Genomic DNA, 26,612 nt, shown 5'->3' with positions numbered 1-26,612 from the left:
TTATATGCACGTCTTTTTTGCATACGGAAAGAAGGCAGTGGAGCAGCTGTATCATCTTCAGCACATACTGTCTCCTTGATACGTCAATTGGTGGAGGAAAGTCGGTTAAAAAGAAAATAGTAAGGGGTTCTCAGAGAGCCCCCCAGAGAAGAGCTGGTCTCTCCAAACGGGCTTTCTTGCCCGGGACTCGGAAAGCCAACGGAACTCAGATGTGCGAGGCCGGGGAGGAGATCGAGTCGGCGCACAGAGGGCCGCCCAGCTGCGGGGGAATGGTTTGACGGGGACACAGGGCCGCGAGGAGGCTGCCGCGATGCTCCCGTCTTTGCAGGAATCGCTGGATGGGGATGAAAAGGAGCTGGAGAGCAGCGAGGAGAGTGGCTCTGCGGAGGAGCGGAGACTCGAGCCGCCACCCAGCAGACACTATTGCCTGTACAGCTACTGCGGAAGCAGGTGCCCGCATCCTGCCCGCTGCGCCCGCGGCCCCGCCGCCCAGCCTTGCACCCCGAAGCCCCCACTCGCCATCTCCTCTCCCAGCCAAGGTCTCTGGCCCAATGGGCCCCTCCTGGCCTCAGTCGATTCTTCAAGGCTCGTCTGGGCTTTTCTGCCCTGCACTCCCAAGCCTTCTGCCCTCTTTTAGCCTGTCACCGCAGCCCCTGACATTTATTCCGCGCATTCCTTCAGTGTCTGTTCTCTGCCCTCGGTGGCTGTTCCCAATTGCCTTCATTTCTACTACACACTTTCATCCCTGCCCTCTAGTTTTCTCCTTTCTTGCTGCCTTTCTCTCCCCTGTCCACCCACTGCTGACTTTCCAGGAGCCCTTGTGGCCCTGGAATTTTTAAGGTGTGTTTTATATTGTTAATTATGTGTCTCTGTGTCTGTGTGTGGGTATTCGCACATGCATGCATGTTCCCACTGAGGCCAGAGGCATGATACACCTAGAACTTGAGTTATAATTGATTGTAAGGTGCCCTAAGTGGGTATGGGGAACTAAATTTGAATCCTTCCCCAAGAGTAGTGAGCGCTCTTAACAGCTGAAATATCTCTCCAGGCCTTGTTTGTTTTTTTTTTATTTTAATTAACTAATTTTTCTTAATTAAAAAAAGTATGTGCATTTGTATTTTGCTTGCATGTATGTCTGTGTGAGAGTGATTGAGCCCCTGGAACAGGGGTTACAGACAACTGTGAGCTGCCATATGGGTGCTAAGAATTGAACCCGAGTCCTCTGGAAGAGCAGCCAATGCTCTTAACGGCTGCGCCATCACCTCTCCAGCCCTTAATTCATTTTTAAAGGGGAATTCCTCCAAACTTTGCAGACATTAGGTCTTTGCTCCACTTATTAAGTACGCTGGAGAGAAAGGGGGCTCTTGTCAGCACTCTTTCCTGGGGCCTCTTTGTCTTGTAGCATTGTAGTTGATCCCTTGCTTTTGCCCAGCTTACAAGGGCTGGATACTCTGATTGACAGCGCTGTTTGGTGTATTGCATCTTGCAGACTGACACAGCATCGAGGGGATAGCGATGATGGACGTTCAAGTGGCCTAAATGCAGAAACTCCCTCTGGTGATGATTTCAGGTAAAAACAGCGAAGCGTGATTCACTCATGGGCTTTCATGATCTGTGCTTATCTGTAGATATCCGTGGGTATCCTGTGGCTACGGAGCTTTCTCTGAGTCAGTCATCAGCTCCTCCTATCCCCTAGGAACCTCTTCTGATTCCCTCCTCCTTGGCAGGGCAGATGCAAATACTGATAACGCCCCTGCGGTTAGCCAGATAGAATTCTTTTGAGTTTCTTGATCGGAACTCCAGTAAAAATTCGACGTAATATTTTTATCAAGATTTATATTTAAAAATGAAGTGGAGGGGGTAGGGGTGGGCCAGGAGCACATGCCTTGATCCCAGCACTCAGGAGGCAGAGGTAGATGGATCTCTGAGTTTGAGGACAGTCTGGTCTACAGAGCGAGTTCGAGAATAGTCAGGACTATACAGAGAAACTGTGTCAACAAAAAAAAAAAAAATTAAATAAAAACAACAGCCAAACATGGTGACATTCACCTGTAATTCTAGCACTTGGGAGGGGGAATGTAGGAAGATTAGGAGTTCGGTGTCAGGCTGGGGAGATCAGTGTCAGGCTTAGTTTATAAAGTGTATGAGGACCTAACTTCAATTCCCAGAATCCAGGTAAAAGCTGAATAGAGCAGTGTACTTGGAAACCCAGCCCAAGGTAGGCAGAGAGAGGAGGATCCCTGGATCTTCTTAGCCAGCCAGTCTAGCCTAAATCCACAAGCCCCAGATCCCAGTGAGAGACCCTGCCTCATAAAAGGTAGACAGCATCTGAGGAACAGGCTGACTTCTAGCCCCTGTAAGTATGTGCACATGCGTACACAAACGTCCCTGCACACAGGTGAATATGCATATTCGTGTACACACACACACACACACACACACACACACACACACACACACACGAAAATAGTTGAAGGTCATCCTCAGTTACACTGTGAGTTTGAAACAGACTGAGCTACATGACACTCTTATCTTAAAAAAAAAAATGGGGTTGGGGAAATGGCTCAGTGGTTAAGGGAACTGGCTGCTCTTCCAAATTCAATGTGCAGCACCCACATGGTGGCTCACAACCATGTGTAACTCCAGTTCCGGGAAGCTGATGCCCTCCTCTGGCCTCCACAGACACCGAGCACACATTTGGTGCACAAACATGCAGAAAAAACAGCCCTACACATCAAATAATAAAACTGAAAAACAAAACAAAACAAAAAAAAAAAAAAAAGGGGAGAGAGAGAGGCAAGAGACATGGCTCAGTAGTAAGAGCACATGCTACTTTTCATAGGACCCAAGTTCAGTTCCCAGCACCCAGGTCAGGTGGCTCACGACCACCTCTAACTCCAGATACAGATTATCTGACACTCTCTTTTGGACTCTGAGGGCACCCAAACCCATACACTCATACAGATACACAGACATACATACACATATACTTAAACAGAAATAGCAATACATCTTTTTAAAAATTCTAAAACATCAAAAATAAGCAAACAAAGACCCACCAAAGTAGGTCCAGTGAAATGTCCCAGCAGGTGAAGGCACTTGCTGTCAGGCCTGACGAGTTGAATTTGATATGAGGAATTCATAAAGTGGACCGAGAAAACTCACATGGATCTGTCTGCCTCTGCCTCCCAGTTGCTGGGACTAAAGATTTATGCCACTACGTCTGGGGAGATAATCATCTTTGAGGTTAATTTGGCTGAGTTTCAGAAGTTTCAGTCCGTGGTTTCTTTTTTTATGTGTTTTGTTTTGTTTTGTTTCGAGACAGGGTTTCTCTGTGTAGTTTTGCATCTTTCCCGGAACTTGCTTTGGACACCAGGCTGGCCTCGAACTCACAGAGATCCATCTGCCTCTGCCTCCTGAGTGCTGGGATTAAAGGTGTGCGCCACCACCGCCCGGCCAGTCCGTGGTTTCTTGACCCTGTTGCCTGTGAGCCTGTGGCAACACAGGAGTTCGTGGCAGAAGAGCTTGTGAACCCCATGGCAGCTAGGAAGAAAGGGAAAATGGGAGAGAGGCAGGCAAGCTTCCAGCCAGTTGGCCAACCAGTTAGGGTTCTGATACGTTGTTAAGGTCATTCTTCAGTGACTTAATGTCCTCCTTAAGGTTCGAATACTTCCACTACCACTATGGTCTGGGAGCCTTTTGAGGGACATTCCAAGTCTAAACAATAACACTCACCAGCAGGGGTCGTCAAGTAGACAGCATTCTAAGAGAGAACCCTAATATGGTATGGCAATACACAGCTGTGATCCCAGCACTTAAGAGAGTGGAGCAAGTTTGAGGTTAACCTAGGCTATGGAACTAGTTCAAGACCAGCCTGGGCTACATAGGGACGCAGTTGAGGGAGAGCCTGAGGCCCTGGCTTTGGTGACTTATGTGTGATTTATGGGTGTGTGTCTGTGTGTGTGTGTGTGTGTGTCCTCCTGGTAAGGAACGTGTGTCTTTCATTTGTCAAGCCTCTCCTTGGTGGATACTAATCTACCGTCGGAAGTGGAGCCAGAGCTGCGCGGTTTCATTGCTAAGCGTCTTTCCAAGGGAGCGTTCTTTGAAGGGCTGGGTAATGTTGCATCTGTAGAGCTGAGGTAAGTATAAAATGTGCTGTCTCCTGTGTTTTTGATTTCTGAGCTAAACATGAGAAGTGTGGAGAAACTCGAAAAGACCTAGACCTGCAGAAAACATCCTTGTTTTCTGTTTTCCAGCACCTCCCCCCCTTCTACTTCCAGCCAGAGTGATGAATCTCACACATCAACCGTGTGAAATTAGACTGAGTGAGATTCTGGCACGTGATGTACTGCAGTCTGTTTTATACTTAGGGAAAAGATTCCAGGGCTGGAGATGGAGTCCTGATGCAGAGCACTTACCTAGTGTGTGCAGAGCTCTCTGTTCCATAGCATCATTTAGAAAAGTTAATTACTGCTGGGCAGTGGTGGTGGTGCATGCCTTTAATCCCAGCACTCGGGAGGCAGAGACAGGCGGATCTCTGTGAGTTCGAGGCCAGCCTGGTCTGCAGAGTGAGATTCAGGACAGGCTCTAAAAGCTACACAGAGAAACCCTGTCTGGAAAAACCAAAAAAAAAAAAAAAAAAAAAATGTTAATTACCAAAGTGGAAATTATATGCCTACAGTTTGTAATGTGCTTTCACAATTGCTGATGTAGTTCTTCTTACAAATGGCAGTTATCTTATTTTCCAGTGAGGAAGGAAACAGAGAATTGAAAGCCCAAGGTCACAGGGAGGTCAGGTACAGGTACCCTCAGCCTAATCCCAACTGTCTCGCCGTTACACTCCTTCAGACCACACATTTGTTCAAATATAGGTTCCCTTACAAGTATGCACCTGTGGCCCAAGGATAAAGCTACTGGATGTGCCTGGCACATCAGCATATAACAGCCATGTGAAGGTTTAAAGGACAGGGAACATGCTTATTTTTATGAATGATTATTCTGTGAACAAAGCTGAACTTTGTGTGGATTTTTCTTTAAACAATTTTTAAATTTTTTATTTTATGTGTATGGTTGGTTGTTTTGCTTGTATGATGAATGTCTGTGCACAAGGTGTGTGCCTGGTGCCTGCGGGGTCCAGAAGAGGGTGTTGGATCTCCTGGAACTGGAGGCACAGATGTTTGTGAGCCACCATGTGCTGAGAATGGAACCTGGGCCTTTTAGAAGACTAGCCATTGGAGGCTGGAGAGATGGCTCAGAGGTTAAGTGCATTGGCTGCTCTTCCAGGGGTCCTGAGTTCAATATCCAGCAACTACATGGTGATTCACAACCATCTATAATGAGATCTGGTGCCCTCTTCTGGCCCGCAGACATACATGCTGTATACATAATAAATAAATAAATCTTTAAAAAGAAGACGATGACTAGCCATTGTTTTCTTAACTGCCTAGCCATCCTCCAACTCCTAGATTTTTCACATGAGACAGCCTCTAACAGAATGACCCTCTGTTAGAGGCTGGTTTGTGTGTTGAGACAAGGTCTCACCATGGAACCGGACTGGTCTGGAACTCACCATGTAGATCATGTTGTTCTCAAACACACAGAGATCTGCTTGCCTCTGCCTCCTAGTGCAGGGATTGGTATGCGTCACCACGCCTAGTCTTTAGGCTGTTTAATTAAACCTCACCTGGGTGAACAGTCATGCTCCTCTGCCAGGATGTGTAAGCTGAGGCTGGGAATCTCTGCATGAGTGGGAGATCTGAAAGTGATACCAGGTCAAGACCAGGGTTCAGAGCGGGTCTACAAAGTGAGGGTGTGAGTATCAGATGTGCCACTTTCCCTTTCTCTTTCTTTTCTAGAATTCCAGGTTACCGCGTTGGTTGTTATTACTGCCTTTTCCAACAGGAAAAACTGCTTCCTGAAATAGCAGCAGTGGAGCCTGAATATCACCCTTCCGAGTATGTGGTCTGCTTCTTAGGAGGGTCTGAGAAAGGACTGGAGCTATATCCTTTCTTTGTATTTGAGGGTATTGGGAGGGAAAACATGGGGAGGGGGCTAGTAGCTATCACCCTGCCCCCACCTTCTCCACCCTTAAGGGTGTGTCTGACCCTGATTGCTGCCATTTGCCTAGGCTTGTTTCGATCCAGTTTGAGAGACTTGGTCTTTCTGTCCGTCCCCATCCCCCGCGCCCCCCCCCCCCCCCGCGACAGGATCTCACTTTGTAGTCCTGACTAGCATGGAGCTCACTATGTAGACCAGGCTGGCCTTAAACTTAAAGAGATCCACACGCCTCTGACACTGAGTGCTGGAATTAAAGGTGTATACCACTGTGTCCAGCTGAGACCTTGCATCCTCCCCCCCCCCCCCCCACCAGCCAGGGTTTCTCTGTGTAGTCCTGGCTGTCCTGAAACTCCCTCTGCAGACCAGGCTGGCCTTGATCTGCCTGCCTCTGACTCCCAAGTGCTGGGATTAAAGGCCTGTGCCACCACCACCACCACCACCACCACCACCACCAGCTGGCAACCTTGTATTTCTTGCTGAGAGGTGAAATACTGATTGATCTTTCTATATCTCTTCCTTAAGAACATACCTTCAGGCTTGAATTGGACAAGTATGTCCAAGGGCTGAAAAACCACCTGGATTGTGAGGTAAGATGACTGACGTGAGCTTTCTAAGACAAAATGATGAACACACCAGGACTGCTGTACTTGTGGGGTCCCTTGGCAGCCGCCAGACACTTCAGTTCTAAGTTCCTCCCCTGGTGGGCGTACATGAGTGGTGTGGGACACAAGCAGGGGATGCAGCAGTGTTATAGGTGCCGAAGGTTCGTGATTCTGCTTTTGATGTGTTGTGTTCAGTATACTCCTAATGGCTGGAAAATAGCCATTGAACTTGAAATACTCCTGTCTCAGTCTTCCAAGTGTTGAAACTATAGGTCTGCACCAAGATGCATGGCTCACAACTCATTAAGTTTATTGTGGGAAAAAAAAAAAAGGCCAGGCAGTGGTGGCACACACCTTTGATCCCATCACTCGGTAGCAGAGATAGGAGGATCTCTTGAGTTCCAGGTCAGCTAGGGCTACACTGGTTTTTGCCTTGGAAAAAAAAAAAAAAGGAGGAGTGGGGGACAAAGAAAGTGTGGCAGGCAGGATCTGGGAGGTTTAGAATCACAAGTTCAAGGCTGGGCTGCACTACATGGCTAAACAATGACTCAAAAACAAACAGAAAAGGTACCTGTCCTAGTTTTTGTTTTCCAGCCATTAGGAGCATATTGAAGGGGGTGGGGGATGGAGAGACGGCTCAGCAGTTAAGAGCACTTGCTGGTCTTTCAGAAGGCCAGACTACAGTTCTCAGCACCAAAGTCCAGTTGCTCATCACCACCTATAACTCCACTTCTAGAAGATTCAACACCCTCTCCTGGACTCCAGGAGGCTTCCACAAGAACATACATACATATAAACAAAAAATAAAAATTTACAAATTGTACTGAAGAAGGGGCTAAGAAGATGACTTTGAGGACCTGAGTTTGGACCCCCAGTGTCCACATTTAGAACAATCTGGGTGTGGTGACATGCACCTGTAATCCCAGTGCTGAAGTGGTGGACAGGCATATCCCTGTACCTCATTAGCTAGCCATCCCAGCCAAATCAGTGAGCTCCAAATTCAGTGAAAGACCCTGTCTCAAGAAAATAAGATGGAGGGCTGGAGAGATGGCTCAGCTCTTCCAGAGGTCCTGAGTTCAATTCCCAGACTGGTGGCTCACAATAGTGAGATCTGGCAAGCTCTTTTGTCTTGCAGGCCATACATGCAGGCAGAATACAGTATACATATAAATAAATATTTTTTAAAAAGAAAGAAAATAAGATGGGGAGGTTGGAGATGGTACCTGCCACCAAGACTGATGACTTGAGTTCATCTCCAGCACCCACATGGTTGAAGGTCAGAATTGACTTCTACAAGTTGTCCCCTGATCTAAACACAGACACCATGGCGCACATGTGTCCTCCACCACCACCTACCTCCAAAAATCTAATTTAAAAAATGAAGGTGGAGAACAGTTGAGGAAGACACCTGATGTCAACCCTGAGCTTACACATACACACAAATACATACAGAGAAAGAGTATATTGAAGAAAAAAGTCCACTAAGGTAAAGGCTTTTATGATATTTAATCAAATGACATTCTCTCTCCATCTAGGAAAAGAGCCTGGGGAATGATGTAAAATCCTATCTGAACAGCTGGTATGAGGATGTGGTGTGTCCGATCCAAAGGGTAGTTCTTCTCTTTCAGGAGAAACTGACCTTTCTGCTACATGCCGTAAGTATTGCACACAGAGTATCCCCAATTAGAATCTCCTCAGCAGACCATGGATCACTTAAAAAATACTTATTTTCACTAAACATAACTTTGTCCTTCTTGAATATTTCTTCAGACTATGCTTGCTGTTTAGACCACATCTTTTTTTTTTTTTTTTTTTTTTGGTTTTTCAAGACAGGGTTTCTCTGTGTAGCTTTGGAGCCTGTCCTGGAACTCACTCTGTAGACCAGGCTGGCCTCAAACTCACAGACATCCCCTAGCTCTGTACTGGGATTAAAGGCATGCGCTACCACCCACATCTCATTGATTCCTATCTAGAAAGTTTTAATACTAAGGTGGGTTGAATGTCAGCTGGAGCTTTCCATTAAAAAAGTGCTTTCCCATCAGGTGTGCTGGTGCATGTTTATACTCTCAGCACTTGGAAAATAGAAGCAGGAGAATAAGGTTAAGGCTAGCCTCAGCTACAGAGAGAGTTTGACACCCACCTGATTTATGTGAGACCCTGTCCCATTAAAGATGCCAGCTGGCACATGTTTTCACTCCCCTTAAATAAGTTTGTCTGACCCATCTGCACCGGACATGCTTGAGCACATGTGGGTGGAAAATACTTAGTCAGGATGTATGTTTGCCCCTGATTGGACCTGATGGAAATGCAGTGAATTGTGGGTTTTGCCTTCTTAAACCCCTGCAAAATGTGACTTGTGGCCATTCCCTGGGAACCCAGGGGTGGGCCTGGCCTGAGTCCATCTACCTAGCCAGTATTTAATTAAAGCTTGCTTCACATTTGGCTCAAAAAAAAAAAAAATGCCAGCCAGGTCTTCACAGTAAAAAAAGTAGCCGGGCAGTGGTGGCGCACGCCTTTAATCCCAGCACTCGGGAGACAGAGCCAGGTGGATCTCTGTGAGTTTGAGGCCAGCCTGGGCTATAGAATGAGATCCAGGACAGGCACCAAAGCTACACAGAGAAACTCTGTCTCAAAAAACAAAAAAACAAACACACACACACAAAAGTAATAATCTTTTCTTTCTAGCCACTTTTTAAAGACAGCCTCACTAGGCAGTGGTGGCCTTTGCCTTTCATCCCAGCACTCGGGAGGCAGAGGCAGGCAGAGCTCTGAGTTTGAGGCCAGCCTGATCTACATAGCAAGTTCCAGGACAGCCAAGGCTACACAGGGAAACTCTGTGTCAAAAAAAACAAAGACAAAAATTAATAAAAAATAAATAAAGAGAAGGCCTCACTGTTTAGCGTAGCATGGCTTAACTTTTTTTTTTTTTAAGAAGAGATGTTAAAAAGAAAAGAAAAGAAAAGATGTAAATTATTTAGTGTGTGTGTGTGTGTGTGTGTGTGTGTGTGTGTGTGTGTGTGTGTGGAGAACAGAGGACAGCTCTTGTGAGTTCTCCTCTTCCACCTTGTTTCTGTGTGGCGTACTAACAGGCTGGCTCTCAAGCTCTGTGCTGATTGTCTGTCTCTGCCTCCCATGTCACCGTGAGTGCTGGGCTGCTGCATGCCCCAGATCTGACCATTTATGTGGGTTCTGGGGCTAGCACTCAGGCTGGCTGGCAGGAACACCTAGCACTTTTACTCAACTGAGTCATTTCCAGCAGACTCTAAACTTTCAGTCTTACCTGCCTCAGCTTCTCGAGATTACAGACCTGCCCAGCCACACCTGCCTGAAATAATGACTGTCTGAAATGCTGGGAAACGTGCCGTTTCCAGAATATCTGAAAAGGAAAGCAAAATGCAAAGTAATTTTAACTATATGACGGTGTTTGGTCCCCGCACAAGCCTGATGACTGAGCCCAATCCCCAGATCCCACAGGGTGGCAGGAGAGAACTGTGCTGACTTCCACTTGTATTCACACACACACACACACACACACACACACACACACACGAGATAGATTTGGGGGCTGGTGTCATAGATAAGGACACTTGCTGCCAAGCCTGACAACCTGAGTTCAATCCCTGGATCCTTCAGGCTGGAAGGAGAGCACTGATTCCTGCAAGTTGACCTCTGACCTGTAGAGTGAGTTCCAGGACAGCTCTAAAGCTACACAGAGAAATCTTGTCTCTCAAAACCAATAAAATAAATAAATAAGGCATCACCGAGCAGGACTTTAGCTTGTGTAGGGTGTACGAGGTCCTGGCTTAATCTGCAGCAATGGGAAATCAACTTTGCCTTCAAATGTTGCAGGCAGCTGCCGAACAAAAGGTATGATGGGCCGCGTTCATAGTAACCACATGTGATCACGGGGCAGATGATGCATTGGGAGGGGAGTGGTGGGTCAGTGAGGAACAGAGGAGGCATGTATCAAATTGCGCCCTCTCCCTCTCTCTCTCATAGGCTCTAAGTGATACTCCTGTTGAGCTTAAAGAGTCCGATGAAAAAACAAAGAGAGACATCAACAGGTAAAGAAAGCTTTTCCCGGGGAGCCCAGCAGCCCCATTTGGACCGCCCACCCCTAGGGTAGAATGCATTTGTTTTCTCCCGTTCTGCAATGCTGCCGATGGTAAGGACTTGTCTGTGTGACAGGTTTCTGAGTGTGGCCAGTCTCCAGGGACTGATTCACGAAGGCACCATGACGTCTTTGTGTTTGGCCATGACAGAGGAGCAGCATAAGTCTGTGATCATCGACTGTAGTGGCCCCCAGCCTCAGTTCCACAATGCAGGTGAGTCAGAAACAGAGGCAGTGTTGGTGGGACCCCTGCACTGAAAACACGTGACACAGACATGAAACCTTCATGATCCTAGAAACATGGGACTCAAGTCATGCCTCGTAGTCTACTTTGTGTATAAGAAAACTCACATGTGTGTACACAGGAATAAATACAAACATGCTCATAAAGGCATTTACTTTTTTTTTTTTTTTTTTTTTTTTTTTATTTTAAGACAGGTTCTCACTGTATAGTCTAGGCCTTGAGCTGACAATATCCCTGCCTAGCTCTCCTAGGATTACAAGTGTGCTTCATATAAAGGCTTTTTCTGTTTGTTTGATTGTTTTTGAGAAGGGGTCTCATGTAGACTCTATACTGGCCTTGAACTTCTAAACCTTCTTCCTCCACCTCTCAAGTGCTGAGATTATAGACATTCATCACTATGCCTAGTTTACATTTTCCCATTTTGGGATTTTTTTGTTATTTTGTTTTTCCAGACTGTGTAGCCCTGACTGTCCTGGGGCTCACTACATAGATCAGGCTGGCCTCGAACTCACAGAGATCCGCCTTGCTCTGCCTCCTGAGTGTTGAGATTAAAGGCATGTGCCACCGCCACCCAGCTTTTTTTGTTTTTTCTGTATAACAGCCCTGGCTGTCCTAAAACTGGCTTTGTAGACCAGGCTGGCCTTGAATTCCACAAAGATCCGCCTGCCTCTGCCTTCCAAGTGCTGGGATCAAAGGCGTGCGCTACCATTGCCCAGTTAAAAAAATTTTTTTTTTTTGGCATTTCTCTTTTTTTGTGTGTTGTTGTTGTTGTTTTTTTGTTTTTTTGTTTTTTCATGACAGGGTTTCTCTGTGTAGCTTTGGAGCCTGTCCTAGAACTCACTCTGTAGACCCGGCTGACCTCCCAGATGCTGGGATTAAAGGCATGCGCCACCACTGCCCAGCTTGGCATTTTCTTAAGAAAATCTTGTTTTGTTTTGTTTTTTTTTGGTTGTTGTTGTTTTTCAAGACAGAGTAATAGCCCTGGCTGTCCTGGAACTCACTTGTAGACCAGGCTGGTCCCAACTCAGAGATCCACCTGCCTCTGCCTCCCAAGTGCTGGGATTAAAGATGTGCACCACCACACCTGGCCAGAAAATCTTTTGAGTGTGTGTCTGTGTGAGAGTGCAGGTACAGGTGTACCCTAGCACATGTGGGGAATCACAGGACAACATTGGGTGTCAGTCCTCACCAAACAAGATAGTTTTTTATTGACTGCTCTGTATGTCAGTCTAGCTGGCCCTCAAAACTCTAGGGATTTTCCTCTCCATGCCTTCCATCTCAACATAGGAACAGCAGGATTTCACATTCACACTTCGGCCTCTGGCTTCATGTGTGCTGGAGATCTGATCTCAGGACCTCATGTTGTCATGGAAAGTGCTTTATCCACTGAGCCACGCCCCAGCCCTAAAGGCATTTTTTTTTTTTTGTTTTGTTTTGTTTTTCTAGACAGGGTTTCTCTGTGTAGCTTTGCGCCTTTCCTGGGACTCACTTGTTAGCCCAGGCTGGCCTCGAACTCGCAGAGATCCGCCTGGCTCTGCCTCCCAAGTGCTGGGATTAAAGGCGTGCGCCACCACTGCCACCACCGCCCGGCAACTAAAGGCATTTTTAAACATGTATTTATGTTGTTTTTTTCCAAGAGAGAGTTTTACTGTGTAGCCCAGCAGCCCTGGAACTTGCTCTGTAGACCAGGCTTGCCTCAAATTCAGAGATCCACTTGCCTCTGTCTCCTCTGAGTGCTGGGATTAAAGGCATGTACCAACACATCCTGCTTCTAAAGGCATTTTTTTGATATAACAAATTGGAAGCAACTTAAATGTTTAACAACAAGAAATCAATAAACTGGACTGGAGAGATGGCTCAGCGGTTAAGAGCACTGGCTATTCTTCCAGAGGACCCGTGTTCAGTTCCCAGCAACCACATGATGACTCACAACCGTCTGTAATGAGATCTGGTGCCCTCTTCTGGCCTGCAGGCATGCATACAGGCAGAACACTGTATATGTAATAAATAAGTAAATCTTAAAAAAAAAAAAAAAATTAAAAAGAAATCAATAAATTGCTAATTCACACAATGGAATATCAAGCAGCTAAAATCAAGCTAGAATACGTATTAAAATGTCTCTGAAACATACTGTTTAGTGAAACAGCCACTAAGAAAAACCCTCAGAGCCTTACCATATACAAAACATTCATCTATAAGGTAAAGGGAGCTAGCCAAAGCTTGTATAGGAATGATGGTCCTTTCTGCTGGGACAGAGGGAAATGTCTTGATGGGGCTTCAACTGCTTGGGCATTTCTTACCATGTGGTAAGCTTAACTTATTTTTGAAGTCGCAAGGGAAGTTTTAAATAATTAAATATAAATGTTTTTATAAAGAAATTTATGGGGCTGGTATCAGTGGTGCACGCCTTTAATCCCAGCATGCAGGAGGCAGAAGCAGGCGGATCTCTGGGAGTTCAAGGCCAGCTTGGTCTAGGAGTGAGTTCCAAGACAGTCAAGGCTTACACAGAGAAACCCTGTCTCAGAAAAGAAAAATTCATGTGCTAGGACTGGATAGATGGTTCTGTGGTTAATAGCATGTGCTGTTCTTTCAGAGAAAGAATTCAGCCAAGCAATGGTGGCGCACGCCTTTAATCCCAGCACTCAGGAGGCAGAGCCAAGCGGATCTCTGTGAGTGCAAGGCCAGCCTGTCCCACTCTACAGAGCGAGATCCAGGACAGGCAGCAAAACTACATGGAAAAACTGTCTAGGAAACCCACCCCACCCCACCCCCCAAAAAAAGAAAGAAAGAAAGAATTCAGTTCCCAGCACCCATGTTGAGGGATCTAACACTTCAGGCCTCCTAGGGCACCTGTACTCATGCACACGCGCACACGCGCACATGCACACTCACAATTGAAAATAATGAAAGTGAAATCTTTTAAACTGACATACGTGTGCTTTGTGGTACTTACTTTTGTTTATTTACTGTTGCTTAGGAAGCAACCGTTTCTGTGAAGACTGGATGCAGGCTTTCTTACATGGTGCTGAAGCGGGTAACCCTTTTCTTTTCAGACAAGTCCTGGAGAACTTTAAACTAAAGGTAAGCCACATACAGTGCACCTGTTCTAATCTGAATACTGCAGGTGACGGCATCAGTGATTGGCTTTTACAGTCACAGTGTTCTTTAAATGGAGTCCACAGCCCTGGAGTGACGGAAGGCACCTGCCTGCCGTCCAGCAGCGTTGCATGCATGTAGTTTCATTTGTAATACTTGGTGGTGAATTGCTTGTTTATATTTAGGGGACATGAAGCTGATAATTTGTGATGCATATCAGTTGCAATACACAAATGATTTCAAATTCTGGTAGGTGACTGCTGTCACCTTAGGAGATTTTTAATTTTTAAATTTTTTTTTTTGATATTTCAAGATAGGGTTTCTCTGTGTAACAGCCTCGGCTGTCCTGGAACTCATTTATAGACCAGGTTGACCTTGAACTCAGAGATCTACCTGCCTCTGCCTCCCAAGTGCTGGGATTAAAGGCGTGTGCCACCAAGGCTTGGCAGGACACTTTGAAAAGTCATTTATTTATTTATTTATTTATTTATTTATTTATTTATTTATTTATTTATTTATTTATTTATTTTTGGGTTTTTCGAGACAGGGTTTCTCTGTGTAGCTTTGTGCCTTTCCTGGAACTCACTTGGTAGCCCAGGCTGGCCTCGAACTCACAGGGATCTGCCTGGCTCTGCCTCCCGAGTGCTGGGATTAAAGGCATGTGCCACCACCGCCCGGCTGAAAAGTCTTTTTAAATGTGAGATTCTGTTACACCAAAGGCAAAGCACACTAGCAATAGGAATAATGGAGAGTTTTTAAAAAGCCCAACATTCGCCGGGTGTGTGGTTGCACACCTTTAATCCCAGCAATGGGAGGCAGAGGCAGGCAAACCCTCTGTGAGTTTGAGGCCAGCCGGGGCTGCACAGTGAGACCCTATCTCACAGCAAAATAAAATAAAGCCAACCTTGTCAACAGACCCTGAGTGTCAGCTTGAGGGGGCATTCTTTAAGCCTCCTCATTATCGTCATTATCTCACTAAACAGATTAACTGGGTAATCTTTTCCTAGGCCATCCAAGACACAAACAATTTGAAGAGATTTATCCGACAGGCAGAGATGAATCATTATGCTTTGTTTAAATGTTACATGTTCCTTAAGAACTGTGGCAGTGGAGATATTCTTTTGAAGATTGTTAAAGTGGAACATGAAGAAATGCCCGAAGCCAAAAGTGTGGTGGCGGTCCTGGAAGAGTTCATGAGAGAAGCCCTGGACTGAGGTTTGGGTCATGACATGGACTGAGGCTGCGTGTGTGGAACTAGCTGTCATCGTTTATAGGACAGTACTGCTCCTAAGATGGCTGGAAACACCCAGGTTCTTTCTTCCTTTTGTACTTTTTTTGTTTAACTTAATTAAACACAAAAATCCAAGGATTATCTCCACAGAGTCTTAGGCAGATAGTGTGTATTACAATTGTGGAGTTTTTGCTACATTGCTAGTCTCATAAATTTTAAGCTTCAAACATGTCCTGCCTAAAAAGCTTTGGAAGTGATCTTTGGCTTCTCAAGAGCTTCCTGGAATCTTTAGCAGATTTTTCTCTTCCTCAAAAAAAAAAAAAAAAAAAAAAGGACCTTTCTCAATGGACTGTAGAATTTTTTGAACTATATGATCCCAGTGAGATGTGATGACACATGCCTGTAATCCCAACTACTCAGAAGATTGAGGCAAGAGGTTTCTGTAGCTAGTTTTCCTGGTCCTGCCTGGCCCAGGGTCAGGACAAAATCTCTCTCACCCGCCAGTCCCATAGCTGCTCAGACCCAACCAAGTAAACACACAGAGACTTATATTACTTATGAACTGTATAGCTGTGGCAGGCTTCTTGTTAACTAGTTCTTCTATCTTAAATTAACCCATTTCTATTAATCTGTAAGTTGCCACGTGGCTCGTGGCTTTCCGGTATCTTTTTTTTTTTTTTTTTTTTTTTTTTTTTAAAGATTTATTTATTATGTATACAATATTCTGCCTGCATGTATCCCTGCAGGCCAGAAGAGGGCACCAGATCTCATTACAGATGGTTGTGAGCCTCCATGTGGTTGCTGGGAATTGAACTCAGGACCTTTGGAAGAGCAAGCAGTGCTCTTAACCTCTGAGCCATCTCTCCAGCCCGGCTTTCCGGTATCTTAACATGTTGCTTCTCATCATGGCGGCTGGCAGCGTCTCTCTGCCTCAGCCTTCCACTTCCCAGAACTCTCCTCTCTCCTTGTCCCACCTATACTTCCTGCCTGGCTACTGGCCAATCAGTGTTTTATATGTTTACTGATCAGAGCAACACATTTAACACACAGAACACCCCACAGCAGGTTTCAAGTTCCAGGCCAGCCTGAGCTACAAAGTGAGTCTGTGTCCAACTTGGACTACATAGCAGTCCTCATCATGCTGGCCTTACTAGCACTACTATACTGTGTCAAAGACAGATCTGTTTATCCTGTGGGTACCTGATACAGATTGATAGCTGGCATGAATGATGAAACCACCTTTTTAAAGCCAACATGAAAATAAATCATGAGTGTATAAGAGTTTAAAAATGAGCCGGGCGGTGGTGGCGCACGCCTTTTATCACAGCACTCGGGAGGCAGAGGCAGGCGGATCTCTGTAGCATCAGGCACACATGTAATTTACAGACCTACATGCAGGTAAAACACACACATAAAATTATCTAAAAACCAAAAAAATAAAAGAAAAAAATGGATGTACTAGCTTCAATATGAAAGTCTCTCGGATGAAAAGCTATTGCAGAAGTGGCCACATCTTTTACAGGTAGTTATTTGCCAGGAACCTGGATTTTCTTCCTTTTTTATTTATTTATTTATTTTTAAGATGAAAATGCTGGAGTTCTTAAACAGTATTAAGGGAAAAAAACAAAACAAAACAGTAAACACAATAAATATCCTTTCTAAACAAATATAAGAATATAAACTGGCCAGGTGGCGATTGCCTTTAATCCCAGCACTCGGGAGGCAGAGCTAGGAGGATCTCTTGTGAGTTCGAGGCCAGCCTGGTCTACAGAGTGAGTTCCAGGACAGGCACCAGAACTACACAGAGAAACCCTGTCTTGGAAAACCAAAAAAAAAAAAAAAAAAAAAAAAAAATGTAACCTGGAAGCCAGGTGTGGTGACGCCTTTGAATGCAACATTTCACAAGCCAGAGGTGGTTGGAGCTCTGTGAGTTCAGGGCCAGCCTGATTTCCTGATTTACATAGCAAGTTTCAGGTCAGTCAGGGCTATATAGTAAGACCCTGTCTCAATAAATAAGTAATATTTTAAAAATTTAAAAAATGCAAACAAATTCTTCCTATCACAATTGCTCATTGATTTTGGTTTGGAGCTTTGTAACAAGCCTTGGATTGTTTTACCCTGAATCAACTGTAAGTGCCCTTGGGTGGCCCTTTCTAATTCCCATAGATGCCAGCTGCATCCACACCCATGGTTGTTCTGCATAACTCTTTAATAAATCCATTTGATAATGACTTTGGTTTAGAAAATCAGAAGCCTTGTGTGCTCACTGCCTTCAGGATGCAGTGGAGCAGAAGCCTGTAACACTGAGGAACTCGTAACTGCTAAGAGCTGAGTTCCAACTTTCAGAGTGACTGAGAGTGGCCTTCTGCCTTCTCCTCTCCCTCAGTCAGTCCAGGAACATGACTCGCCATGCCCTTTCTTTTCCTTTAATGAGAAATACAATTCAGGATCTTCATAAATGCTTTCATATGCTTTAAAGTTTAATAACTTGAATTATAGGCAGTATAGAAACGAATCGAAGTCGCATTTTGATAGCCTTCTGACGATATTCAGCAGCTCGGCAGCACTTTTCTGGAATCTTTTCCTAATGCACTTGGCCATGTTGAAATCATTTTGTAATGAGCAACATTAGGACATCAACATCTTGAATCTGTAAAAGAAAAATCTTCATTTTCAAATTCACAATCAAGAGTCTGTGGCAAATGGCCTTTAGAAAATAAATGTAATGGCCAGGGTACTGTCTCAGTGTACAGTACTTGCCATGCCAACATGAAGACCTGAGGTTGATCTTGAAAACCTCCATATAAAGTCCAGTGTGGTAGCATGTGCTTGTAACCCTAGCACTGATGAGGCAGGGGCAGTCCTGCTGGCCAGCCTCACTGATGTGTGAGCTTCAGGCCACTTAGAGACCTTGCTGGAAAACAAACAAAAAATGAGCTGGTGGGAGAACTCAGTGGATAAAGGCCTTGCCGCCAAGGCTGATGGCCTGCGAGCTATCTCCAGAGTCCATGTACCAGTGGAAGGAGAGAACCCACTCCTTCAATCTGCTCTCTGATCTCTACACATGCATCCCTCAGAATGAGCCAGTCCACAAACAGTAAAACAAAAGGGTAGATAACTTCTGAGGATTGATGTCCCAGGATTGACCTCTGGCCTCCATCAAAAATAATAAAAATAAAAGTGAATGTTTCACCTAAAATAATAATAAAAATAAAAGCAAAATGCATTAAATCACTTGTGGATATAGGCAAAGTATAACTCTGTTTATTTGTAGGTACTTTCTTTGCAATGTATATAGTAGTCTTATGTTTAAAAAGAAGTCTGTGATCAATTCTGTACCGCTATTAAAGACAAGGAGAAAGATGTCATGGAATTGATTATCTTGTTGGTCCTGAGAAGAAATAGCTCATGACCCGAAACCTGTATGTATTCAAATTTTAATAATTGAGTGTATTAAATTTTAAAGGTTTAAAAGTGATGTTCAGACATGGAATAAACTTGTGCTTGTGTGCAACACACAGGAAATATATGCTTGCCTTGTACCAAAAATGTAACTATATTTGTTATAATAATAAAGCACAGCTTCTAATCAAGACAGATATTTTTTATCTAATTGAGTTCAGTTCACACCTTCAGTAATTTCCAGTAAGTTTATGGGGAAATTATATCTTTTATACACACCCACCCCACACCCACACACATACACATATACATACACTGAGGCATGTGTGGAAAAACTCTAGTCACCCGTTGGAATGCACAAGGAAGGGGTAAACAATTTTTATCATGTTTTATTTGTGATCTAAAACAGTTTCACCTGGAGAGATGGCTCAGAGGTTAAGAGCACTGGCTGCTCTTCCAGAGGTACTGAGTTCAATTCCCAGCAACCACATGGTGGCTCACAACCATCTGTATGAGATCTGGTGCCCTCTTCTGGCCTGCAGGCATACACGCAAACAGAACACTGTATCTATAATAAATAAATAAATCTTAAAAAAACAAAACTGTTTCACCTGTAGGACACAGGTCCTTTCTTCTCTCACACACACATTAGAACTATGCTGGAATTAGGGACGACAGGGAGAAGTGTCAGCAAAGACTCCAGTTCCCTGCTGCTTCTGAGTGAGATGGGCTCACTTTAAACGTGTGTGTGTGTGTGTGTGTGTGTGTGTGTGTGTGTGTGTGTGTGTGTTTGCATGTGTTTGTGGAGACCAGAGGACCTTGGAGATGTGGCCTGGGGCTTGTCAAATAGGCTAGACTGGCAGGCCAGCGAGTCCCAGGGATTTGCCTCCTCAGCACTGGGATGACAAGTGTGCACTGCTGTGGGATGTTCTGTATGGCAAATGTGTTGCTCTGATTGGTCAATAAATAAAATACTGATTGGCCAGTGGCTAGGCAGGAAGTATAGGCGGGACTAACAGAGAGGAGAAAAGAACAGGAAGGCAGAAGGAGTCACTGCCAGCCGCCGCCAGGACAAGCAGCATGTGAAGATGCTGGTAAGCCATGAGCCAGTGGCAAGGTATAGATTAATGGAAATGAATTAATTTAAGCTATAAGAACAGTTAGCAAGAAGCCTGCCACGGCCATACAGTTTGTAAGCAATATTAGTCTCTGTGTTTACTTGGTTGGGTCTGAGCAGCTCTGGGACTGGCGGGTGACAAAGATTTGTCCTGACTGTGGGCCAGGCAGGAAAACTCTAGCTACAGTGCACTACACCTGGCTTTTCCATGGGACCTTGGGACTGGACTCAAGTCCCCACGGTTGCACAGCCACTTTACTGAGTTCTCTCCCTGGCCAGAAATTGGCTCTTTGTTTGATTTTTTTTCTTCCTCTCTCTATTATGGAGCTCTGACTGTCCTAGAACTCCATATGTAGGCCAGGCTGACCTTGAACTCACAGAGATCTACCTGCACAAACCACTACAGCCCGCCAGAAACTGTCTCTTAACATATGTATGAAATTAATTCCCTTTACATCCCTATTACATATCCAGGGACAAAGAATACAGACTTTGGCCAGGCAGTGGTGGCTCATGTCTTTACTCCCGGCACTCAGGAGGCAGAGGCAGGTGGATCTCTGAGTTCATTCAAGGCCAGGCTGGTCTACAGAGTGAGTTCCAGAACAGCCAAGGATTCACAGAGAAACCGTGTTTCAAAAAAAAACCCCCTATCCATATATATATAACTTTGGAACCAGCTGGCCTAAGTGTGGCTACAGCTGTACTATTTCCTATCAGCAAGTAACTAAACTCTAAGTCTTCCACTGTTGTACAAATATGAGATGGTTTTGTTATAAGCATTTCACATAAAGCAGCTATGAAAACGGCCACGTGTGGTGGCACACTCCTTTAATCCAAGCACTCAGAAGGCAGAGGCAGGTTAATCTGTGTGTTTAACCAGCCAGGCAAGCCAGGGCGACACAGTGAGACCCTGTCTCAAAGCAGAACAAGTGGGGTGGTGGTGGCACACTCCTTTAATGTCAGCACTCAGGAGGTGGAGGTAGGTGGATCTGAGTTCAAGGCCAGCCTGGTCTACAGCGAGTTCCAGGGCAGCCAGGGCTACACAGAGAAACCCTGTCTTGAAAAACAAAACACTAGCTATGCAAAGGTCTACCTCACTGTCTAGCATAAGTAGGGACTTAGTAAACTGTCCCTTCCCCCGGACAGGGTTTCTCTGTACAGCCCTGGCTGCCCTCAGACTCAGGTCTGTTCTGTGTCTCTCGAAGTGAAGATGTGTGCCTGGCTAGTTTTCCTTCCTCCCTCCCTGCCTCCCTGCCTTCCTTCCTTTTTTCCTTCCTTCCTTTGTTGTTTTCTAGACGGGATTTCTCTGTGTAGCTCTGGCTGTTCTGGATCTCGCTCTGTAGACCAGGCTGGCCCTGAACTCACAGAGATCCACCTGTCTCTGCCTCCTGAGTGCTGGGATTAAAGTCGTATGCCACTATTACCCGTTGTTTTCATTTTTTATTTTTCATTTTTATTTTTTTTTATGTGTAGCCCAGGCTGGCCTAGTGATCCTCCTGCCTCTGCCTCCTTCAGCAAATCCTACCAGCGTGCACCACCACAACCAGCTGTTTTTATTTTTTATATTTTTGGTTGTGAGCCTAGCCTTTAACGGCTGAGCCATCTCTCCAGCCCTGTTTTCATTTTTTAAATTATCATTGGTAAGCATTTTAGTAAGTTACTTGATGAATGAGAATCTGACAGGAAGAAACAGAAAAGTAAGGGAAATGAGAGGAGGCTAAAGGCAAACTTAATTAATTTTGGGAAGGCTCCCACATTGTTTGGGAACATTTTTCAGTAATACACAGGAAATTGATGTGAAAGGAAACGACCCCCATTCTACACTTTACAGGGCAATTTAATCTTCAAGCATTTGGTACATGTTAACTGGGAAGCTAGAGGCCGATGCTGATCTGGGAAAGGTCGGCACACAGTTGGCTCTTCCAGGCCTCATCCATGTAAAACCAGCTCCGCTGTTAAACTCCCGAAAGTCCCAGGCTTTGCCCTGAGCATAGATGCTACTTTCATTTTGTCTTCAGGATGTGAACTTGACCATGCCCTGTTCTTCAAGATTAAGTTGTTGATGGCCCTAGGACCTAAAGACTAGGCTTACTGGGGTAGAGAAAGAGGTCTCCAGGGCATTTCAAAGACTTCTCTAATAATAGCAACCATATATTAATCATACACATGGTTTTATATATATGCAGTGAGTGAAGTCCTGAGTGAATGTGTGTTGTTGACATGGGCAAGGCCATGTCAAGGACCCCAGTGTGTCAGCCCCAAGGGAGTGGCCAAGCCTTCCCTGAGTGAGGCTCAGAGGGATGGCAAAGGTTTCCTCTGCTCTGTGTGTGAATGTAGACAGTGTGTGCCGAAAATGTCCACCACAGCTTTTGCCCCCACCCCCCACATGTCTATGGCCTGAAGACTGCACCCCTACAGAGACCGTGCCTATCTGAGATTAGGTACACTTGCCTCCTTGTTCAGCTGGATGCCATAACCTGGCTTCCCTGTTCAACGGTATACAGTAAGCACTCCGAGCTTGCGGGGCAGGGTTGCGGCTTCTCCATCCAGGACCATCCGATCTCAGCTTCTCTGCCCTCGAGTCCGTGTGTTTGCTGTTTCTTTATTCCCGTGCCAGCTGTCAATCCCGAGAGCAGTGCAGAGTGAGGTACTTGGGAGAGCTGGAAGAGTGGAAGCCAAGCCAAGCCTGAGGGGACACCGGCACTGAGCCTGTCACTCGGGCAGAGTCCCCTAACTATTGGCATCCACCTCCAAAACTGTCCGGGAAGCTCCCTTCGTGGGCGTAGTATGGGCTGAACAATCAGTTTTCACCAACCACTCAGGGAAGGCTAAGGAAGACAGTGCCAATCACCGGTACCAAAACCCATCAACCCACCGCTACCAGTTTTCTCCTTCTCCACCCCACCATGAGCCAGCAGCCCCGACAAAACACTTCCACGGCAGCCCTTGTGGTCACTTCCTGAATAACCGATAGCTTAAAAAAAAAAAAAAATCTTTAATGGAATTTGTGCTCAAATAATATGTTACAACAAAAATATACAGAATGTACACAATACAAAAATATTTAGAAACCAACATTGCGGCTAGTGTTCTGTTTTTCACTCACTCAGTCCTCGGAGGGGCAGCTCACCATCGGGCACTGTTTTTAAGGCAGAGGAGAGTCAACGCTTTGCAGCCCGCCCTGGGAAGCACACAGCACTGGGTAATCCTCATTATCTGCAGACTGAATTGGACACTAGAGGAAGATCTGGGTTCGGTGAGCAATGCCTCCGCTAATGCTCTAGGCAAGAATGGCTCACATGGAAATTGAGAGTCAAAAGAGCCCCATTAGGGAGCTTTTCCTAATTAAAAAACGAGTGATGAATGGTGTCATTAGAGCGAAATCACTCTTTTTTGAAGGCCTGGTTTCCCTTCCCTGGTTTCCATGGCTCCTCTCCCCTTTAAAAGCAAGCGGGTTAACATAGCGGCTGTTTGGGGATTCCCCAGGCCAACCTACAGCCACCAGCATGAAGAGTGGTACTGCCCCCCGAATCCCAGCCCTGACTGGCGGCCACACTGGAGAGGAAGGGGTGAGGGACTCAGGAGAGTGGAGACCAGGTGGGAACTGTTGCTGGAACGGGAGGGGACCCAGGAGCAGCGCCCACCCTCCTGCTCTTGCTCCTGTGTGCTCGGCCCCTCACTTTCCAGGCCTTCCCAGGCCGTGGTTCCTCATGCTGGACCCTCAGGGGCTGTGAGTCCCAACGCCAATATAAAGGTCACTGGCCTCCCAGCCTCCGCTTGGGGATCCCAGCAGCTGCTAGTGCCAGCCTGAGTAGATTGTCTAGGAGGGGCACAGGCACTGGGTGCCTTGCCAAACTCCTGCTCTGGCAGCTGAGGCTGCCGGGAATGGGCAGCACAAGACCATTCCCTCAACCTCACTTCCAACCCCCTTCCAGATCTAACCATCTCAGTCTACAGCTACTCTCACCCTGGACGCTCACCCAAGCTCCCAGCAGCTCTTCTCTGGGGCAAAGTTTTTCACCAAAATACCTTTTTCTACAGCTTCCTTGGAGAGATGGCCATAGCATCACTGTCCCGGGCTTTCTTTCATCCCAAAGACTCTCTCCTACAGGAGGCGGAACAGACATGAAGGCTACCCCAGAGGGAACCAGAACACAGCTGGGCATTCCCTCCCAAAGGCCCTGGTGGGGCTCTGGTCTTCCTTCTAACACAGACAATTTTTCTGCTGGTCGATGATGCTCAGGAGGTGTTTGGGAGGGCCAGATGGGAAAGAGGGGAGTCGGTTATGCTAAAAGCAAGGCTACTGAGCAAGCACGCTGCAGCACACTGATGACATTCATCATTCCAGCGATCCCTTACAGACACCCTCATGTGTACATTGTCCCCACTTCCTCCCTCTGCAGGTTCTGACATGCCTGACAGTACACACGCACTCGTACACATACACACACACACACACACATACACACACACACCCCAAAACCCTGTCTCCACACCCAAAAGAGAGGCACAAAGTAGGGTCTGGGCAGTAGAGAGGAAAGAAAAGACCCCAAAGTCCAGGTAGGGCATGGATGTAGGGGTGATGGTATGAGATGCCAGCATTCACAACTCCAGGCAGGAAGAGGGAAGATTGGTCCTGGACCTTTCCCAAGGGGAACGTGGAATGAAGTTCTTTGTCTCAGGCATGGGGCCCTCACACAGATCCCCCAGGGCAAGAATATAGCATCTTCCTGCCCTGCCCAGTCCTAGGGGCCATGCTACTGTACCCATTGATAGGATCTGAGCCTGGGGTGCTCTGGGCTCCCCCAGATCAAAGCCAACATGTCTACCGCCAGAGCACCAGACCTTGAACGGCAGAGAGAACATGATCTAGCCTACAGTCAGTCACCTCTGGGCTGGGGGAGCCCTGCCTGGCTGTGGCTGCCCTCAGAACTTCTCCATATGCCAGCGTCTCTCCAGGTGGAAAACCAGGAAGAAGGCTACGTGCTCACTCTGTGGCAGTGAGAGGGGAGCACATGGGACAGCTCCTCTCACCCTCCCCAGACCTTCCCCCTGACCCCGCATCATCGGATCAGCCTCGGAAGATGACAGCAGCTGCATCCGTCCCCTCCCCCACCCCTGTAAACTGAACACATATATCCCGGTCCAGAGTCTCCTGCTCTGCCCCCGGTCTTGCTGAATTGGCGATGAGAAACTGCAGGTGCTTCCTCAGGATGCTTCTGCTTCTTCCCCTCCCCGCCTTGGTCCTCCAGTCCCTTAAGGGGGCGGTGGCAGCTTCAAGTCCAGGAGAGTGTAGGCAAAGATGTTCCAGAAGACAGCGAAGAGCACGAAGATGGTGTACATGGTCACAAAAATCCACCACAGTGACTGGTCCTGCAGTCTCTGCTCATAGTTCCTTAGAACCACCACACCCAGGGTGATGCCCACGGCCACACCGCCCAAGTGCGCCACAAAGCTTGGGTGGGGGCACGGGGGATAAGCCGATGGATGAAAGCGGAGCCACACAGCCCTACCGAACTCCATACTCACTGCAAAGGGAGGAGACAGAGAAGACATCACGGCAGAGTCCCGGGCGGGGGCTGGGGAGAGGCCGGGCACACCGGCCACCCAGTCACCCATTCACTCATTCACCGTCAGGAGACCAAGTGCAGTAATCACGGAGACAAAACTATCTCAAGAGCCCACAGGGTTTGGTGATAAATCAACCATCAATTGCATTCACAAGACCATTAAGAGCTACAGACACGAGGCAAAAAGACAATATAAAATCCATGCTGGGCACAAGGCAGGGCATTCTTTGGGGAGTCAGACAGGGCCTCTCAAGAGGAAATTTTTTTGTTTTTGTTTTTTGGTTTTTCATGACAGGGTTTCTCTGTGTAGCATTGCACCTTTCCTTGAACTCGCTCTGTAGACCAGGCTGGCTTCGAACTCACAGAGATCCACCTACCTCTGCCTCCCAGTGCTGGGATTAAAGGCATGCACCACCACCACACAGCTTAAGAGGAAATGTTTGAACTGTCATCTGAATGTTGAGAGGGGTTTTGATAGAAGACCCTAAGGAAGGCACAGCTCTGTCCAAAGGCCCCGGATTCTCTGTGGCCATGCTACATGCTGGGGCCATTTCTTCATCTGTCCATTGCCATATGGGTGCTGGGAATTGAACTCAGGTCCTCTGGAGGAGGAGCCAGTGCTCTTAACCACTGAGCCCTCTCTCCAGCCACTCCCCTTTTTAAAATTTTTCATTATAGGCGTGTGCGCGTGCGTGCGTGCGTGTGTGTGTGATGAATGTGAAGGTGTTGCTGAGTCCAGAAGAGTGCATTGGATGTCTTGGAGTTGGCGCTGGAGTTACAGGTCATTGTGAGCTGCCAGATGTGGGTCCTGGGAACTGAACTTGGGTCCTCTGGAAGAGCAGCAAGCTCTCCTAACCACTGAGCCATCTCTTCAGTCCCTGAGAGAGTAAGTATTCTTTTTTTTTTTTTAAGATTTATTTATTTATTATGCATCTAGTATTCTGCCAGCATGTACGACTACATGCTATGAGAGGGCACCAGATCTCATTATAGATGGTTGTGAGCCACCATGTGGGTGCTGGGAATTGAACTCAGAGCCTCTGGAAGAGCAGCCAGTGCTCTTAACCTGTGAGCCATCTCTCCAGCCCCGAGAGTAAGTATTCTTAGTCCTATTTTCCAGACCCAGAAGGAAACCAAGGCAAATCTGACAGATTCAAAGACAGCCCGGATTTCATCAGTGTG

The 26,612-nt window shown here is 46.4% G+C and overlaps 2 protein-coding genes across 3 annotated transcripts in view; one reads left to right on the top strand and one right to left on the bottom strand.

The window, feature by feature from the left end:
- Positions 1-259: 259 nt before the first annotated feature.
- C8H17orf75 (chromosome 8 C17orf75 homolog) lies at positions 260-15,651 on the top strand. Of its 2 annotated transcripts, XM_006977514.4 has the most exons (10): positions 260-450; positions 1,490-1,570; positions 4,014-4,139; positions 5,856-5,999; positions 6,587-6,644; positions 8,195-8,314; positions 10,659-10,723; positions 10,848-10,984; positions 13,992-14,095; positions 15,118-15,651. In XM_006977514.4, exons 1-10 carry the CDS (start codon positions 311-313, stop codon positions 15,322-15,324), a joined length of 1,182 nt encoding a protein of 393 aa, XP_006977576.1. In that variant the 5' UTR covers positions 260-310; the 3' UTR covers positions 15,325-15,651. The 2 variants fall into 2 exon arrangements, with proteins under 2 accessions (XP_006977576.1, XP_076399097.1); XM_076542982.1 differs by lacking the exon at positions 4,014-4,139.
- Positions 15,652-22,835: 7,184 nt separating this feature from the next.
- Positions 22,836-26,612, bottom strand: part of Rhbdl3 (rhomboid like 3) — a 52,202-nt gene continuing 48,425 nt past the window's right edge. Inside the window, exon 9 of the mRNA XM_006977513.4 lies at positions 22,836-25,388. Within this exon, the coding sequence (XP_006977575.1) occupies positions 25,117-25,388 (272 nt within the window). The 3' untranslated portion in view covers positions 22,836-25,116. The remainder of the gene's footprint in view (positions 25,389-26,612) is intronic.

Source organism: Peromyscus maniculatus, chromosome 8 (assembly GCF_049852395.1).
Source record: "Peromyscus maniculatus bairdii isolate BWxNUB_F1_BW_parent chromosome 8, HU_Pman_BW_mat_3.1, whole genome shotgun sequence".
In the NCBI taxonomy this organism is placed as follows: Eukaryota; Metazoa; Chordata; class Mammalia; order Rodentia; family Cricetidae; genus Peromyscus; species Peromyscus maniculatus.
Note: the sequence above shows the minus strand (reverse complement) of the source record. Positions and strands in the feature narration are given on the sequence as shown.

What these genes read in the sequence shown, in the direction of transcription:
- C8H17orf75 (XM_006977514.4), top strand. Translation starts at nt 311, where the DNA reads ATGCTCCCGTCTTTGCAGGAATCGCTGGATGGGGATGAAAAGGAGCTG. An exon ending in TACAGCTACTGCGGAAGCAG is followed by an intron (nt 451 to 1,489) that starts GTGCCCGCATCC and finishes TGCATCTTGCAG; the next exon opens with ACTGACACAGCATCGAGGGG. An exon ending in TGACCTTTCTGCTACATGCC is followed by an intron (nt 8,315 to 10,658) that starts GTAAGTATTGCA and finishes TCTCTCTCATAG; the next exon opens with GCTCTAAGTGATACTCCTGT.